The sequence below is a fragment of the Vigna umbellata genome, chromosome 3, assembly GCF_029865625.1.
Source record: "Vigna umbellata cultivar VRB3 chromosome 3, Vumbellata_1.0, whole genome shotgun sequence".
Taxonomy (NCBI): Eukaryota; Viridiplantae; Streptophyta; class Magnoliopsida; order Fabales; family Fabaceae; genus Vigna; species Vigna umbellata.
The window spans coordinates 20,787,790-20,803,970 of NC_142167.1; the positions used below are offsets into that span (position 1 = coordinate 20,787,790).

General features: G+C 33.9%; 3 protein-coding genes across 6 annotated transcripts; 1 reads left to right on the forward strand and 2 right to left on the reverse strand.

Moving 5' to 3' along the window:
* The first annotated feature begins 625 nt into the window (after window positions 1-625).
* LOC124827972 (DNAJ heat shock N-terminal domain-containing protein) lies at window positions 626-2,205 on the forward strand. 2 transcript variants are annotated; one of them, XM_088110362.1, is made up of 3 exons: window positions 626-796; window positions 1,081-1,213; window positions 1,559-2,205. In XM_088110362.1, the coding sequence occupies exon 3, from the start codon at window positions 1,605-1,607 to the stop codon at window positions 2,139-2,141; it is 537 nt and encodes a 178-aa protein (XP_087966488.1). In that variant the 5' UTR covers window positions 626-796; window positions 1,081-1,213; window positions 1,559-1,604; the 3' UTR covers window positions 2,142-2,205. The 2 variants fall into 2 exon arrangements, with proteins under 2 accessions (XP_087966488.1, XP_047157120.1); XM_047301164.2 differs by lacking the exon at window positions 1,081-1,213 and having other exon boundaries at window positions 627-796.
* Window positions 2,206-2,685: 480 nt separating this feature from the next.
* LOC124827973 (E3 ubiquitin-protein ligase, putative (DUF177)) lies at window positions 2,686-6,190 on the reverse strand. Its single transcript, XM_047301165.2, has 7 exons — window positions 5,952-6,190; window positions 5,656-5,844; window positions 5,422-5,511; window positions 4,792-4,878; window positions 3,180-3,260; window positions 3,056-3,101; window positions 2,686-2,898 (listed from the first exon to the last, which is right to left on the reverse strand). Exons 1-7 carry the CDS (start codon window positions 6,129-6,131, stop codon window positions 2,822-2,824), a joined length of 750 nt encoding a protein of 249 aa, XP_047157121.1. The 5' UTR covers window positions 6,132-6,190; the 3' UTR covers window positions 2,686-2,821.
* Window positions 6,191-6,979: 789 nt separating this feature from the next.
* On the reverse strand, window positions 6,980-12,522 carry LOC124827974 (uncharacterized). 3 transcript variants are annotated; one of them, XM_088109858.1, is made up of 8 exons: window positions 12,178-12,522; window positions 11,656-12,066; window positions 10,972-11,052; window positions 10,472-10,869; window positions 8,992-10,288; window positions 8,446-8,540; window positions 8,187-8,328; window positions 6,980-7,885 (listed from the first exon to the last, which is right to left on the reverse strand). In XM_088109858.1, the coding sequence occupies exons 1-8, from the start codon at window positions 12,353-12,355 to the stop codon at window positions 7,218-7,220; spliced, it is 3,270 nt and encodes a 1,089-aa protein (XP_087965984.1). In that variant the 5' UTR covers window positions 12,356-12,522; the 3' UTR covers window positions 6,980-7,217. The 3 variants fall into 3 exon arrangements, with proteins under 3 accessions (XP_087965984.1, XP_047157124.1, XP_087965985.1); XM_047301168.2 differs by having other exon boundaries at window positions 8,977-10,288; window positions 12,178-12,519; XM_088109859.1 differs by lacking the exon at window positions 12,178-12,522 and having other exon boundaries at window positions 8,977-10,288; window positions 11,565-11,705.
* Between the last annotated feature and the right edge of the window lie 3,659 nt (window positions 12,523-16,181).

Here is a 16,181-nt window from a genome sequence, read left to right on the forward strand (position 1 = left end):
ATTCACCTATTGAAAAAAAAATCGAGAATATTTTTATTTTAACAAGTATAAAATTAGATTAAGAGAAAATCCTTTTCTTTCCAAAACTCAAATAAATATGACAATTTTCTATGATTTTAAAATTATCACTAAAATTGTTACAAAATATTAGATTTAACTGTTTTGTGTTGTCATAAATAAATGGAATGTTAAACAGTTAAAAATTGTCTTTAATTCGGAAAAAATAAATAATTGTTTCAACAACTAAGCAACTTATCATACAAATATCAAGTAAATGGTTGACAATATTTAAGCAACTCATCTTAATCCAATCAAATATGTTGGGGGTGAAACAAGACATTAGCAGGTAGCAAATATTTACATATTCAGTAGATATAAATTAAATTCAAAATAAAATTAGGCTAGCTTCTGTTAAATAGAAAACATATATATATATATATATATATATATATATATATATATATATATATATATATATCGATTTTTAATTTTAATATATATTTAGCACAAATTTCTTCAAAAAAAGGTTAAGAACACATGGATAATTAACTTTAATTTAATTTGATTAAAAAGTAAATTTGACGAAATTTCCAATATAAAAATTTTATATATATTAAATTCAACCGAACTAAAAAAGGGAAGAGAAGGTGTTTGAGAAGGGGGGAACATAGCTGAAACTGCAGAAGGAAAAGCAGCGGAAAAAGATCATAAATCACAGATCCATCACCTCCGATTCCGATTCCGATTCCGGCTACGTTCTCGCATTTATTATTCGTCTGCTCCAACTGCTGCTCAGGTTTTCTTCTTTTTTCCGGTTTCTCAAAACAACTTAGGTCTTGGTTGGATAATCTTGAGTTAATTGTAAATTATCGTTTTTTCTTTTAATATTCTTTACCCAGTAAAAGTACGATTGTGATGGTACTAACAGGATCGAAGTAATCTGTTCAAGTCCATACTAATTCCGTTTTTCAACTTTCAACATCATCATTCTATTGCAATGTATGAGATTCTAGAGTGATTTTGTAAGGCCTTGGTTTCTGCAACTTTGACGACTAGTTTTTGTGGTGTGGTTCTCCTTAGGTTCTTATAAAGTTTGGTTGGCTAATGATATGTTGGAAATTTCCAATTAAATCTCATATGGGTATGTCAGTAATAGATTGTGTTGAGAGAGCTTTGGCTACTGAAGCTGTAGATAGTTCGTTCTCAAACCAAGGTAATTTAAGATTGGTTTTTGCTCTCAATAGCTATAGATAGGTCTTTACAGCGTAATACGTTGCGGAATTTTAATCTATTAATAAGAACAGGTATTAACTCTCCTTTGTATGTTTCTTTTGTAACCATTGCGGTAAGGTTTCTAGATCATATGTGATGCGATGTTTTTTTTTTCTCTTGTTTATTTATGTTCTGCCTCGATTTTTTTGATCGATTTGCGTGGTTTATTTCTAATATTTTTGTTTATGTGATTATGATATTGTTTTGCTTTTCTATGTGCTTTGTGTTTGATATTGTGCTAATGATTTTGATATTATTACAATGACTATAATGATTTTGAACGCAGACAACCTTTTCTCTGTGGGTGGTTTGAGCTCAAGCAACATAAAAAAATGGTTCTAGACAAGAATGCGATTCAGGAAACCCATTATAAGGTTCTTAATGTGAAAGAAGATGCAAATTATGAAGAAATTCGTGTCAGTTATCGCAGTGCTGTACTCAGCTTACATCCTGATAAGCTGTTGAAGTCGTCGGAGACATCCAACAGTAATGAAATAAATGGAGAGAGATTTCTGAAAGTACAGAAGGCATGGGAAATTCTGAGTGATTCAAGCTCCCGCTCTTGTTATGATAAGGAGCTGCGAAGCACAAGACAGGATTTCTTGGCTGCTGAAGTTGCAGAGGATTTAAGCTTAGAGGATATGATGGTTGAAGATGCCGGAGAAGCATTGGAACTGTTGTATCAATGCCGATGTGGTGATTACTTTTCTGTAGATTCATTGGAACTGAAGAAAATGGGTTATTCCTTATTGAGGGAGGGAAGTGGGATATCTATACTCAATGTTGATACTTTACCAGGATCAGTGATTCTTCCTTGTGGTTCTTGTTCATTGAAAGCTCGTCTGTTAATCAGTATGGATGACATTTGAAATTAAATTATTACCAATTTTTGGTATGAATACTGACTATTGAGATCATTAACTTTTTCTAGCACTTTCAGCTGCCTGTAATTGGGTAAATTTCTTAGGGATAAAATCTGAAATTTGTCGTTTTTCAATGTTTACTTGGAAATAGAACAGTGAGATTTGGAGTTCAAGTTCTCTGTTGAAACTTTGGTATTGAGTTTTTGGTACTGTCTCCTTAGTGAGTCTTTAAAATATATACACTGATGTTAGTATATTAAATATAATTTGAAGAGTCAGTAGAAGTACACATATCAAAAACTCAGCAAAGAACTTAAAAGAGAATCTAAATTTTGGTATTTGTTTCAGATACCAACTCACTTATTCAAACATGATGTTAAATTTTACCTTCTTTTTTTCTCATCAAAGAGATGTTAAATCCTGCATTTTGAACAATTTCGGATGGGACTATGGCTAAACCTATTAGAAGCTCGCTTGTTTTTTAGAGTCAATCGCTTTTTTGTCATTAGCTATATTATCTAACGTGTGCTGAAGTATTCGCATGCAAGACTGAGTAAAACAGATTTTCGAAACATACATTAGAAATGGATTGCCCATCAGAAAGAAGGATTATTCATCAATACATTATACATACAATCTATTTGCAAACTGACGATTATTGTATACATGAAAGTTATTAGTCTATGCTATAAATTTGTTTTCTTTAGTGCCAATAGTCTAGACCACCTTTTATCAACGGAAGCCTGACTTTGTCCAGTTATATCTGAAAAGAAAATAAAGATCATTACTAAGCATATCTTAGATTGTTTTTTCAAGGTTACTTTTGGTAACATTCCCTCTATTACAAAACATTAGAAGAGTAATGAAGAACAACCACCTGGATCGTCATGAAAAATTTAAATAATAAAAAAAATGCTTACACTGTATTGTACCCTCAGTTTTCTCGCATAATTCAGAGCAACAGTCCTGCAAAGTTAAAAATAATTATACAAAATTTTAAAACCCAACATGTAAAAACATGATATGCAATACTGCTAATTATACTTTTACTGCTGAGTTTAGTCGGATGGCATCTTGTACAAGAGAATCGAGATCAACTTCGTGTCCAGGTCTAACATATATCACCTGTATTGAATGAGTAGCTGTGTTAATCAGTACTGAACATGTTAAGCTTTCAAATCATCTCGTAGCTAAAAATTGTTGTAGGTATTGTCCCTCCTTAAAATAGAAAAGTAAAGAGCCATGTTCATTGAAATATTGCTTTAAGACCAGTTCTAAAATTCAATTCACGACATAGAAAATATCTGGTGTTGAGGTAACCCATTTTAACCTCAAATTTTAACATTTAGAACTAACTCATATTTCTGTTACTTGGGTAGAACTGCAATCATCTATCATCTCCGGCCTCATCTAAGTGGCCTCCCTTTTATGGCTAATAGTATGGTGGGGAATTATTTAAAGTGATAAAATGAGCATATTAACCCTTAATTTGCATCAAGGTACCTCATAGAATTAACTCACTTTACATCAAAAGTGAATATAATATATATTACCTTTTCAACTTAGAAGACCAAAATCCAATATATATTACTTGGATTGCAAAATTCTTAATAAAATAGTTGTTACAAGGTTGAATATCTAACTCTAAGATCACGAACAAAACAATCTGAAATGTAAGTTGATACAGTTTAAAAAGACTAATTATTGTGATATGTGTAAATCTCCTAAGATTAACAGTTTTCTCCAAAATTAGGTTAACTAAAAAGCATTCTCTCAAATAATGGAACATATAAAACTAAATAATGGTATAGGAAAAACCGGATAAATAAAAAGTTAAATTAACATATGTTTGGAATTAATATTAGGATACTGCTTCCTACACTCTATCAAATTTCTTCCTGTACCCTATTACTTCTAGAATTTATTTTCCGGAACACAATAAACACTTCCAGAAATTCTTTTCCGGAAAACAATCACTCCTCCCTTACGGAAAAAATTTTCTGGTAACTTTTTGATGGTGTAAGGAACAAATTTTCCGGTAACTTTTTATGTGATGAGGCAGAACTTTGATAGAGTGTACAAATCAATACCCTTAATATTAAACACATTATAGGCAACTTAAGTAGCCCACAATTTCGGGATATATGCTAGGAGTCTCTTTAAATATAACTTACAAGAGTTCTCTATTGCTTGGAAGTTTGAAAACTTCAAAATAATTGAAGAATGGGATTTCCTAGAAAAGAAAAATATGAATCAAGAAATAAAAAGTACTTCTTTTATAAATTAAAATTATTTTTTTAAAAAACATATGTAAATTTTACTTTATTTTTGTTTATATATACTTACAGAAAAACTCTTCCAAACCCAGAAATGGGAAAGAAAATGAGACACGAGCCTTTTGCCAGTGAGAATTGCATGGGTGAACTTTTTCAAATGTCGTTAATTTAGAGCAACTCCAAAAAAGATAATAGATTAATGTTGGTATTTTAAAAATCCTTTTAACGTATTTTAAATTATCAAACCCAATATCCATCGGTTTATTTTGAAGGCATAATAGAGGAATAATACAGAAAAATTTAACATAATCTAAATTCGAAAAAGAAAATATACAAAAGAATGAAAGCATTTCACTTGGGGGGTTTAAGAGCGTAGTTACATTAGGGTCATCTCCAATTTCAAGTTGTGGCTGTTTGCGGTCGTCTTTAGGTGCTATAAGAACCCATACGTTAAATTTTGCTTCAATCTGTAACCATTAGTAAAGACGGAGTCAACCATAGAACCATAAAATATGTCTAACACAATACGTCAATACATAATCAGTACTTGACAATGTAGATGATACAACTTCAAGACATCAATTGCAACAACATTATGCATGCAAATGACACATTTTCATTCCAAGAATTTCGTAGGTGCATGATGTATTTGTGCACTTAATTGTCCCCAAACTCAGACACATTGGTAAAGAAACCTGAGGCATTTTAGGTAGAAAAAAGAGGAACGAGCTTTTCATTGAATAGTTATTTTGCTATGGTCAAAATTCTCTTACACTTCAACCACTGAAATATCAACTGAATATAAGAGGAATCTAAAAAAAAACAAAAAGATGGTGGGTAAATATCAAACTCATAATGTCAGAAAGCCCACAGAGATATTACAGTCAATAAATATCAATTCATGGTATTTTAATAAAAAAAATAAAAGAACAACTGCATTTCGAAGGCATGCAACAAATCCCAAACCAAGAAATTAATTAACACATAGTGGTGGTGACGGAAAGAAATACCTGTCGGCAATAGGGAGTAGAACAGTTGCTGCACTTTCTAGTGAAGGATGTGGTGACTCTTCCATCAACGGATAAACCAAAGCTAGCATGCTGGCATTACCATGTACAAGTGTTGACAATTAAACAATCAAACGTCAAAATCTGAGACTATTGATTCTAGTCACGGATAGAGATAAAAGAAATACTATACGAGATGGTGTGATTAACAAAGAAAGGTGAAATGTATGGAAGCACCTTTTGGACGGAGAGATTGATGAAAACTTGTGCATTCTTATGTGAGTTACTATCGTCTTCAATCAAATCCTGTAAGTCTAGGTCGTGCAATGAGACTAGATAATCACTTGTCCAATCCCCGTGATATCTGCCATCACCAGGTGATATTGTGATCAAACGGCGAGCAGCCCTGTTCGTGTTCTTCCCAATCTACGTTTTGCCACATCAAGTAAATAAATACCACAAATACCTCCTTAATAAACTTCAGTTTGGAACAAATTAGAGGGCGAATATATATATCATATATAGCAAGTTACCAAAGGAGAGTTAAAGTCATCCTTTCTTTTGGAAGAAGCAGTGACAGTGACAGTGGGATTATTGTAAGAGGGAATCCGAGAGAACAACCTGAAGGTGTTGTTGAGCTTATCTATGGAGTGGGATGGATTGAATATTGGATTGAAGCTCCTTTGCGATACCAAATTTCCTGCATTTGCCATAACTCTCTGGAGTCTGGTCTAAGACATGGTGGGATATTTGACGCTTCTATAATGCTCTAACCTTATCTTGATGTGTGACTGGTATTTATGCAACGCATGCAAAATTGCAGATGTAGTTTTCTAGGGGACACAATAGACTTTTCTGATAAATCTTGCTTTTATCATTTCGTTCTTGGAAGGAATTTTCATTTTTATTTTTTCACCTTATTGCTTTATCATTTCTATATCATTGAAGAATAGAAATAAATTAATTTGATTTAGAAATTAATTTTATATTAAGAATATACTTTAATTTTATTTGGAAATCAATATCCGTGCTTAAAAACACGATTATAAATTAATTGAAAGAAAATAAGTGGTTTTTTTACTGTCTTTATTCAAAAGGGGTAAAATGGATAATCAAACTAATTTAATCTTGTACTCAAACTAAACAAAATTTAAATAGACGTTCAAATGTACCTAAATAAGAAAATAAAACAAGTCAGTTCATGTTCTGTAATAATCCAGAAAAATGTCATAAGTGAAATATAGAGTTTGGTTTTCTGACAGAAAAAACACGATCAACATATAGTTCTCCTATTGGTCATGTATACTCACCAAATATGCACCTTTTTCATTTTATAGCCTTTAATATATAAACTTTAAGCCGAACCGTGCAGTAGAGAGCTGGATTTAATTAACGCTGATTTCGTTCCAAAATCAAACCTGTGACGGAATTCCATTTACGATAAATCAGGTCTAACTAATTTCCAATGTTATTCTTCACATGCAGGCAGGGACTTGTTTGAACTGATTTTCTTTCTGCATGCAGACTTTTTTAAGTTAATTGATATGTCAACGAATCTCTGTTTCTTAAAATGCAACCAAACGCGCCATATGTGCTTCAAGTACCCATTTCTAAACAAAATTTTGGATGACTTACCCAAGCACATATTTTCCTATTTTCTGGGATCCCAAAAGACTACATCTAATGAACCACGAATGTGGCTGTTATTTTCTACCGTACATGCACAGTGAATTAATTATATAATTAACAAGGCCAAAAGAAATGTTATTGATACAGTAAGGATGGTCAATAAATGGCAATCACGGCCAATTTAAGTGTCTTGTTGCATCTTCACTCAAGTTCCAAGCTCCTTCTGCCATCTCATCATATAACTGTTTCCATCCCCAACTTGAATATCCCAAGAAAAACCAGTAATCCCCAACTGGTTCATTTGTCGACTTCAGCTCCTCAATTTTACGAATTGTCGTTACTTGATCAAGTAAGTATATTCCAGGAAGGATTTCAGGTAAATGATTTCCGAAAAGTGTTCTAGTTAAGGATAAAAGAGGCATTCCAGTTTCCATTACTGGACCTCCCAGGGAGAGAGGAGCCTCTTTCAATTTTTCCAATTCTTCTTCCAATTTAGGCAGAAGACTCCATTGTATATGTTTGTTGAGGATAAGACCTTGAAATCCAGTTACTTCATTGGCTGCAACAATGAGAATCTTTGATCCATCAAACGGATGAACGCCCAAAAGCTTTTCTGTGGAAATTAGAACTGAACCAATCACCACGTGAGGCAATGCTTCATGCAGTCCATTTGTTACGGGTGAACTCACTGGGCTAGGTCTAACCACCTGGTCTAACAAGTCATGACCTTGGGCTCCATGATATTTGCTGTGTGATTGAAGTGGTTCTGGGTTGAAATCAGTTAGCAAAGCATCATATAAGTTTTTATTTTTGCCTTCTCTTTCAGATAGCCACAGAACTGCCACTCGAACCATGAAACAAAGTCAAGAATAAATTTAGACTACCATAGTAAATGTTAAAGTTAGAAGAAATAGAAAACAGGGAACTTTTAGAAACAGAAGTTAAAAGGAGATACACTAGCTACAAGTCTACCACTCCACTGTCAAGTTCATCTAAATCTAGGAACCAGATGGATAGGAAATGAGGATGCCGTGATGAATCAATGATCATCAGTATATGATCAAAGTTTAAGGCCAAAAGTAACATGCTATTTCATAAATTATATATACAAAAATAGCATATAACAAATGAATGTTTACCTTTTTCTCTGATAAGATTATGAAAGTTACTTCCGTGTTCTGCCACAAATTTCATAACCTCAATTACAGAGATATCGCCTTCATAAAGAAGAGGTTTCTTCTTTTCTGCTGGAAATAAAATTAGAGCAGGATAAACTTCCCTCTGCATATTAAAAGTACGCCAGACAACATTAAGTCCAGTATAATAGAGGGGATAAATTATGTGTTTAACCTAATCATAAAAACAAGACAAGGACCAAAAATATAGCTTCACGAGTACCTGGTCTAATGACTTCAGTATCAAATCACAATCATTCAAAGTACAATCCAATAAGTAGATCACCGGAAGCTTCATCGTGACATGATCCAAATTTTCTGCCATGTAACATCAATTGTCACTGTTAGCAATTATGTCTACAACTTGGTCGGTAAATTCTCCCACAAACCAATTTAAAAAGCATCATACACCTCAATCAAGTGCACAAAATAAAACAGGATAGGAACCATTGGGATTCATGCTAAGATCAGAGGTGCAGAGTCAAAAACGGTTACAAATTCAAAGTGAAAAGTTAAAATTCTGTTTGATGAACAAACAAGTCAATACTGTCAAGCAGTTGGTGGCATGAACGTGCACAACAGATACAAGACCAGCTAATTGCTAACATAAAAGCTGCTGACCATTTTATTATAAGCAAAACAACAAGCTTCTCACAACAAAACGTGCTGAAAACAAATACCCTAAGCAACCATCTTTATCTGAAAAAAAATGAGGTGGTAGAGTGCAGAGACAAACAGAAACACGGAGTCTTACCATGATCAGATATACCTTCAACGTTCTGAGATCCACTGTTTAACATATTCACATAGCCCTTGATGGCCCGATATACTTCCCGAACAACCATTTCCATTCTCTGGCAGAAAGAACACCAGTTATTGCTGAACAAGATCAAGACATCTTTATTCCATGCATTGGAAGTATCTTCTTTGTTAGAAAGATTAAAACCAATAGCAAGTTCAGAGAAACTATGAGCAGTGATTTGAGGTATAGAATCTATCTCATGAAAATCCAAATTAACAAATGGAGGATGGATGGGCCCCTTTTGACCTTGAAGTACATGTTCTGACCGCTGATATGGATGTAGGGTTCTATTAAGAAACTCAGAAAGAAAATCATATAGTGAAGAAAAGTTGAAACTTTTCTCACCAGGATAAACATAATGTTGCTGCTGAATGGGATCAACAATAACCAAAGATGGAACTCCAAAACCACCCGTGAGTCTTTCAAGTAATTGATAATTACCATCAGAATAGAAAAATGAACCATTAAAACCAAGAAAATGAGTCAGTTCTTCCTCATACTTGTTCCCACCTGAAGAATCATCTGTTTCTGATCTTACAAATTCGGTAGTAGAAAGTTCATTATCTGCAACAGATTCCCCAGGCTGCACAGACTTTATCTCCTCATGTGTAATGATAGAAGGTCTATTCACTTCATCATCCCGAGAAGATAGCTCAGTCAATTTGGGATTTTCCTCAACCTCTGCAGCAGATCTATATGAATCCCCATCTAGCACCAAAGTATCCGCAAGGCCCTGTTCAGAGGTTTCTGTTGGAATTTGATTTGACTGAACTTCTGAATATGGTTGTTGTGTACTAGCTAACCCAATATCCATATCGTCAGATAAAAGTTGGAAGCCTAGATCCTTTGCTAGGGAGCTTAGTTTTCTATCATTCTTTCGCTGGAGGAGATAGGCCAATATTTCATTCAAAGAACTCCCTTGAAGATCAGATGGTACATTGTCTAAACTAACTTGCTTACCCTCATTTATAATCATGACTGTAGAAATTTTCTCTTTTAGTTTAATCTTCTGAGCTGGCATAGATAACTTTAACCTAGGATGTTCAGATGTACTCTTCAAACCATGATAATGTTTATCAAGACTGTCATTTTTCTTCTTACCTGCTTGATTCACACTATGATAATGTTGTGCCAATTCTCTAAAAGCTTCAAGAGCTTCCTTACTTTTTCCCCTAGTTTCTGAGGATTCGGATGATCTATCAACAAATAGAAGTACAGATGGCTTATTTGCTGGTAGAATGGGCTCTTGATCATTACCTTCCAGCTAAATACAAATAAAACAAGGTAAGTTCCAAAAATGATTGAAAGAAGGATGGATGCTTGGTAGTGGTACTAGTTAAATAAACTAGTCCACTACAATAATTAGACATATGATACAGGAACGATTGAATTAAATTATGGCATATACTTCATAGTATGGAACAAAAGAAAGAAAGGTTTTATTCACCTCTTTAACATAATAATTATTCATCTGCAAAACATAGTTTAAGTCATCCTCTTCTTTAAGAATATTTGAACAACTTGAACATCCAGCCTGGTACTGAACCGCAAACCATGGGCCATAATCACCAACACCTAGGGATGAAAGCATTGACCTATTTGAAACCAGGCCAAATCTGTTTCGCTCCGGAGGCAAAAAGAATTCTCTCACAACAGTCATGAATTTCAAGTAAAAAGATTGAAACCGCTCAAATTCTTCAGATGATGAACAATAATGTACAACATCATGATTCCTATCCTTGGAGCCCTCCAAAAGACCATAATTTAACAAGGTAAACTCCCCCAGCCAAGGAGCTTTACAAAACCCTTTATCAACACTAAGTTCAGCCTTGCACGTGTCCTCATCTGATGATTTGGAAAAAGGAAAAAAAAAAGACACAAAATAATGAAATGAAGAATTTACTTGTTAACCTCGAGGTTTTTCATTGACAAGCACTTAAATAATACCAGCCACCTTCTTGTTAGTCTTCCCCCTTGACACATGCATTCTACTATTCCCTCTGCTAAGATCCATTCCATGGTGATTCCCTGCAAGGAAAACGCCACCACAGACAGTGAGTCACCTTCTGCTGAGTGCCCAACCATCAAGAAATTCCAAGTAACACAAATACACTTATTAAAAGTGAATACTATATAATTATACAGATCCATATTTCCTGAAGTCGAGGAATAATCAGGGAATCCATACATTCAAACAATAAGAACCGTTGGATAAGCATCATACAACTCATAAAATATAGATAAAATATAACCATGTGATTTAAGTATTTTTTACTTGAAATACGCATCTAAAAACATATATCATTCAATCTTCATCTAACGGTGCTAGTTGACAAATGTGCAAATGCAACAAAGGAGAACATATTGTTCCGCTCTCCAATTAGAATTTCATCCTAGTAATCTTCATCATTTCTTTAATGCGGACCTTTTACCAAGTGAAACTCAAATTCTGATAGAATAACCATTCAAAAAACACTAATTGAACTGTTAACAACCTTTGTCCTACTTATTGAACTGTTAACAACCTTTGTCCTACCTACCTTCAATTATCAATGTCACGGACATTACTTCTGGAAAAGGCAAATGCTAAGTTAGGTACGGATTCGTGACATCAAATTCGTTAAAACTCACCAAGCACAGTGAAACTATTTTGCGTTCCGTTATCTTTGGTACTTTTGGCGAGTAATTTGGGCGTCCAACCACAAAAATCAACTAGAACAATAGCTTTGTCAGTGGAATCAATGAATGATCTTAAATCCAGAGGAGAATTGAGAGCCGCGAGAGGAACCTCCTCAGGCGCAAGGGATATATAAGGATACAACGAGAACAGAATATTCTGAGCTCTGAATCTTCCACGGTACTTATAAGACACAGAATAATGGAAATAAACGAGTGTTATTTCATCGGTAGCACCTATAGAATCCGCTAGAACCTTCTCGGTGTTTCTATGCATGCGCATGAGTTTGAGAGAGGCGAACTCTATAGGCTTAGCGGAAACTGCAAGCGAAACGTCGTTCATGAGAGATCGAGCCTCGCCGGACCCTGCGGTTCAAAATCGAAATCAATTCATCAAACACGTTAGGAGCAGAAGAGCGCAACGCAACACGTAATGGTGTTGGTCGAAAGAAGAGTTTGATTAGTGGAGTGAAGTACAGGGAAGCGCCACGAGGAGGAGGAGGTGATTGTGGAGACGGATCTGTGAAGAGAAATTCTGCTTGGTGAGGATCTGCCATTGGAATTGAGATTGAGAAGATGATGAGCATCGATACACTGGAATAATGGATAACGATGCTATTGTTATAACAAACACGGTCAATAAGGATAACTTCATTGTTAACTTTCTTTCTCTCGTTTGAAGCTGCTGTGCTATGACACGGTTCAGTGGACTGAATACCAGTGCAGTCACCGCCACCAGTGTCTCGCTCGCACTTCACACACACCGGTGATATTCTTGGTAGACCGGGTCGGGCTAACTCGGATCGGAATAAATTCTAATATATTTTGTTTACTTTGGGAGGATGATAATTTTATTTTTTATTTTTTGATCCTTAATGATAATAGTAAGCACTAATTTTGCAATATTGCAAAGATCAAATTGCGAGGTAAATGTATAAATAAAATAATATTATCTTTGACCACGGGTTTAAGGGACGAAGAAAAGGAATGTTATGATTATTTATTTTTTAATTATGGTTGTATTTATAATTTTAACCCTTTCTTATATGAACTAATTATATAATTTTATAGTACAAAATTATGATATAAATTGACTGTTATGTTTTTATTAGTATAAATATATCATAAGTGGAGTACACTTATGTAGTAAAATAATGTTGAAAAGGCATATTTTTATTTAATAATTAATTTTAAATATATAATAACTAAATATGTAAAGTGAAAAATGTTTATCTTATGTTTAAAAATGTATTTTCAACATATAAAAACATATTATAAAGAAGACTTTAAATTCAACTCAATTTTTGGTTAGGGTAAATTCAATTTTAGGTAGGGGTAAGTTATTTATCATATTAATAAAATCATTCATAAATTTTATATTTATATTTTTATTAATAGTGTTCTTTTTCAAAATTCAAAACAAACACATTTTTTATTTGTCAACTTACAAAAGAATTAATAATTATACTTTTATCTTGAACCTGTTTTAGAGAAAGGTATAAATCCAAGTCTCGAATTTCTTTTTTATGTGTGGCGAGTTCCGCATTATTCGTCGTCAACCCTTTTGTTAAGTTGAAACGATTTTCTCACTACTAAAAAAATGTTAAAGAAGGTCGAAATTAATTTAAAATAGTTATTAATTCAATAGTCCTTAAAAATCAAACAATGCAACAGTATTACAAGTACTTTCATTTTTGTTGACATATAATGATGATTTCAATAAGAACACTTTACAGTTTTGTTAAGATAACAAAAACAATTATAACGACAACGTTGTCCGCATAATTCTTGTTCTTATTTGCATCCAAATATAGATAAAAATATGTGTATTAGTTTTTGGGAAAAAAGAAATAGCGAGGAATAATATCAAATAGTAATAAAAAAAAATCTGTTATCAAAATACCAGTGTTCTAACATAATAAATAAAATTTTAAGTTATGTATGTAAACACAAAAAAGAAAAAAAAAATCAACACGGAGATGTAAATATTCATGAGTGAGCTATTTTTTTTATCGCATGCTTCCATACAATTTATCTGAATTAATAATTCATTTTGGTGCTTTAGATCTATATGCTTCGATTTTGGCATTCTATACTTGTGACAAAAGTCACAATCTTGCAGGCAATACCTTTGATAATCTACAATTAGCAGCTCTATTTAACTTTTAAAGCATATTAAGCTTTACCTAAAACTACCTGAAATTTCAAAATAAATTATAATAAAATGAATGAATTCAAATTCACATTCCTTTTAACATTTATTACTTTGGATTAATTATTAAAAAAAAAGGAAAACATATATAAACAAAAAGCAGAACTCGAAGATTTATTACTTGAACAGTAAGCATGCATAATTTTGCAGTATCGTTCTCGAATGAACGCTCGCAAAGTTTCATACTGGTCCGGCAATTCAGTAACAATGAGTCAAAGTACGCAAAGAAAAAGAAAAAAGAAGTCTAGTTACTACCTCCATGATCGACTTCAAGAGTCAATCAAATTCACTTACAACGAGTCAAAAGGAAAAAGAAAAACCAGAAAAAGCAAGAACTAGTTACAAAGTTTCATACTGGTCCGGCAAAAATCTTGCAAGAGGGCGTCAACATGTTCTCGTCAAAAAAGATATCGTTCGAACTTCTTGGCTTTTCGGTCACGACGTTCTTGTTCTTCTCGGTCACGACGACGTTCTTCTTCTTCGTGTTCTTTTTGTTCTTCTCGATCCAACTCATTCCTGTTGGAATATAAATTGATTTTGTATGTTGGGCCTAAAAGATAAAAGCCCAATATTAGCAAAGGCCCAAATAGCATTCTAGAAAATCCTATCTAGAAGGATTCTAGAATGTTCCACAAAAATATCTAGAGATGCTTATCCATAAGATATCTCTAGATAAGTTTAGAATTATAGGAATGTTTTAGAAAGTTCTAGAGAATAAATTATAACCCTTAGATGAATGTTGTGGTGGCAAGATCCTAACCATTGGTTAAGGAGGTGCCATTAGTATAAATAGGGGATGATTGTATCATTTGAGAATAAGCCAAAAAAAAAGTCTAGAAGCACTCAATACAAGCCTTTCCTCTTCTCTCAAAATCTTCCAACCTCTCCCAATCTTAAACACTTCCTTCTAGCCTTTAAAGTTTTTTTCCCAACAAAGTGGTATCAAGAGCCATAAGATCTTCATAGAAATGGCAAATACTGGAGTTCCCTTTCAAGTCCCAATGCTCACTAAGAGCAACTATGACAATTGGAGCTTAAGGATGATAGCTCTCCTTGGTGCACATGATGTCTGGGAGGTGGTCGAGAAGGGCCACATTGAGCCAGAGAATCTAGAGAGTCTTTCTCAAGCTCAAAAGGATAACTTGAGAGACTCAAGGAAGAGAGACAAGAAAGCTCTCTGTCTAATTTATCAAGGATTAGATGAAGATACTTTTGAGAAGATTTCTGGAGTCAAGTCAGCCAAGGAAGCATGGGAGAAGCTTAAGATCTCTTACAAGGGAGCAGATCAAGTAAAAAAGGTACGTCTTCAAACTTTGAGAGGAGAGTTTGAAGCTTTGCATATGAAGGAAGGTGAACTAGTCTCTGATTACTTTTCAAGAGTTTTAACGGTTACTAATAACCTAAAAAGAAATGGTGAGAAGCTAGATGATGTAAGAATTATGGAGAAAATTCTTAGATCATTAGATCCAAAGTTCGAACATATTGTCACCATTACCGAAGAAACAAAAGACTTGGAGGCCATGTCAATAGAGCAACTTCTTGGTTCGTTGCAAGCTTATGAAGAAAAGAAAAAGAAGAAGGAAGAAATCACGGAGCAAGTCCTCAAGGCACACGTTGATTCAAGAAAAGAAGAAAATACACACAACCAATCAAGGCGAAGTTATAGTCAAGAACAAGGACGAGGGCGTGCATATGGACGTGGACAAGGACGAAGGCCTAACAACAATAACCAAAGAGGAGAAAACTCTAACAGAGGTCGTGGGAGAGGAAATCCGAATTCAAGGTATGACAAGACACGAATCAAGTGTTACAATTGTGATAAGTTTGGACATTATGCTTCTGAATGTAGAGCCCCTAACAAAAATAAAGTCGAAGAGAAAGCCAATTATGCTGAAGAAAGGTGTCAAGAAGATGGTACCTTGCTATTGGCTTACAAGGGCCAAGATAGAGGTGAGGATAATCAGTGGTACCTGGATAGTGGAGCAAGTAACCATATGTGTGGGAAAAGAAGCATGTTCGTGGAGCTTGATGAATCAGTAAAAGGAAACGTGGCTTTTGGAGATGAATCAAAGGTGGCGGTGAAAGGAAAAGGTAATGTCCTCATCCGACTAAAGAATGGAGAACATCAATTTATTTCCAACGTATATTATGTGCCAAGCATGAAGAGCAACATCTTGAGCTTAGGACAACTCTTAGAGAAAGGTTATGATATTCAACTTAAGAATAATAACCTTTCTATAAGAGATAATACAAGTATGTTCATTGCAAA

Coding starts and splice junctions, on each gene's coding strand:
- LOC124827973 (XM_047301165.2), bottom strand. CDS start 6,131: ATGGCAAATGCAGGAAATTTGGTATCGCAAAGGAGCTTCAATCCAATA. Junction 5,845..5,951: donor ATGACTTTAACTCTCCTTTG/GTAACTTGCTAT, acceptor GGCAAAACGTAG/ATTGGGAAGAACACGAACAG. Junction 3,261..4,791: donor AAATTGGAGATGACCCTAAT/GTAACTACGCTC, acceptor CATTCAATACAG/GTGATATATGTTAGACCTGG.
- LOC124827972 (XM_088110362.1), top strand. CDS start 1,605: ATGGTTCTAGACAAGAATGCGATTCAGGAAACCCATTATAAGGTTCTT.
- LOC124827974 (XM_047301168.2), bottom strand. CDS start 12,355: ATGAAGTTATCCTTATTGACCGTGTTTGTTATAACAATAGCATCGTTA. Junction 12,067..12,177: donor CCTCCTCGTGGCGCTTCCCT/GTACTTCACTCC, acceptor TTTGAACCGCAG/GGTCCGGCGAGGCTCGATCT. Junction 8,329..8,445: donor TACTGAAGTCATTAGACCAG/GTACTCGTGAAG, acceptor TTTAATATGCAG/AGGGAAGTTTATCCTGCTCT.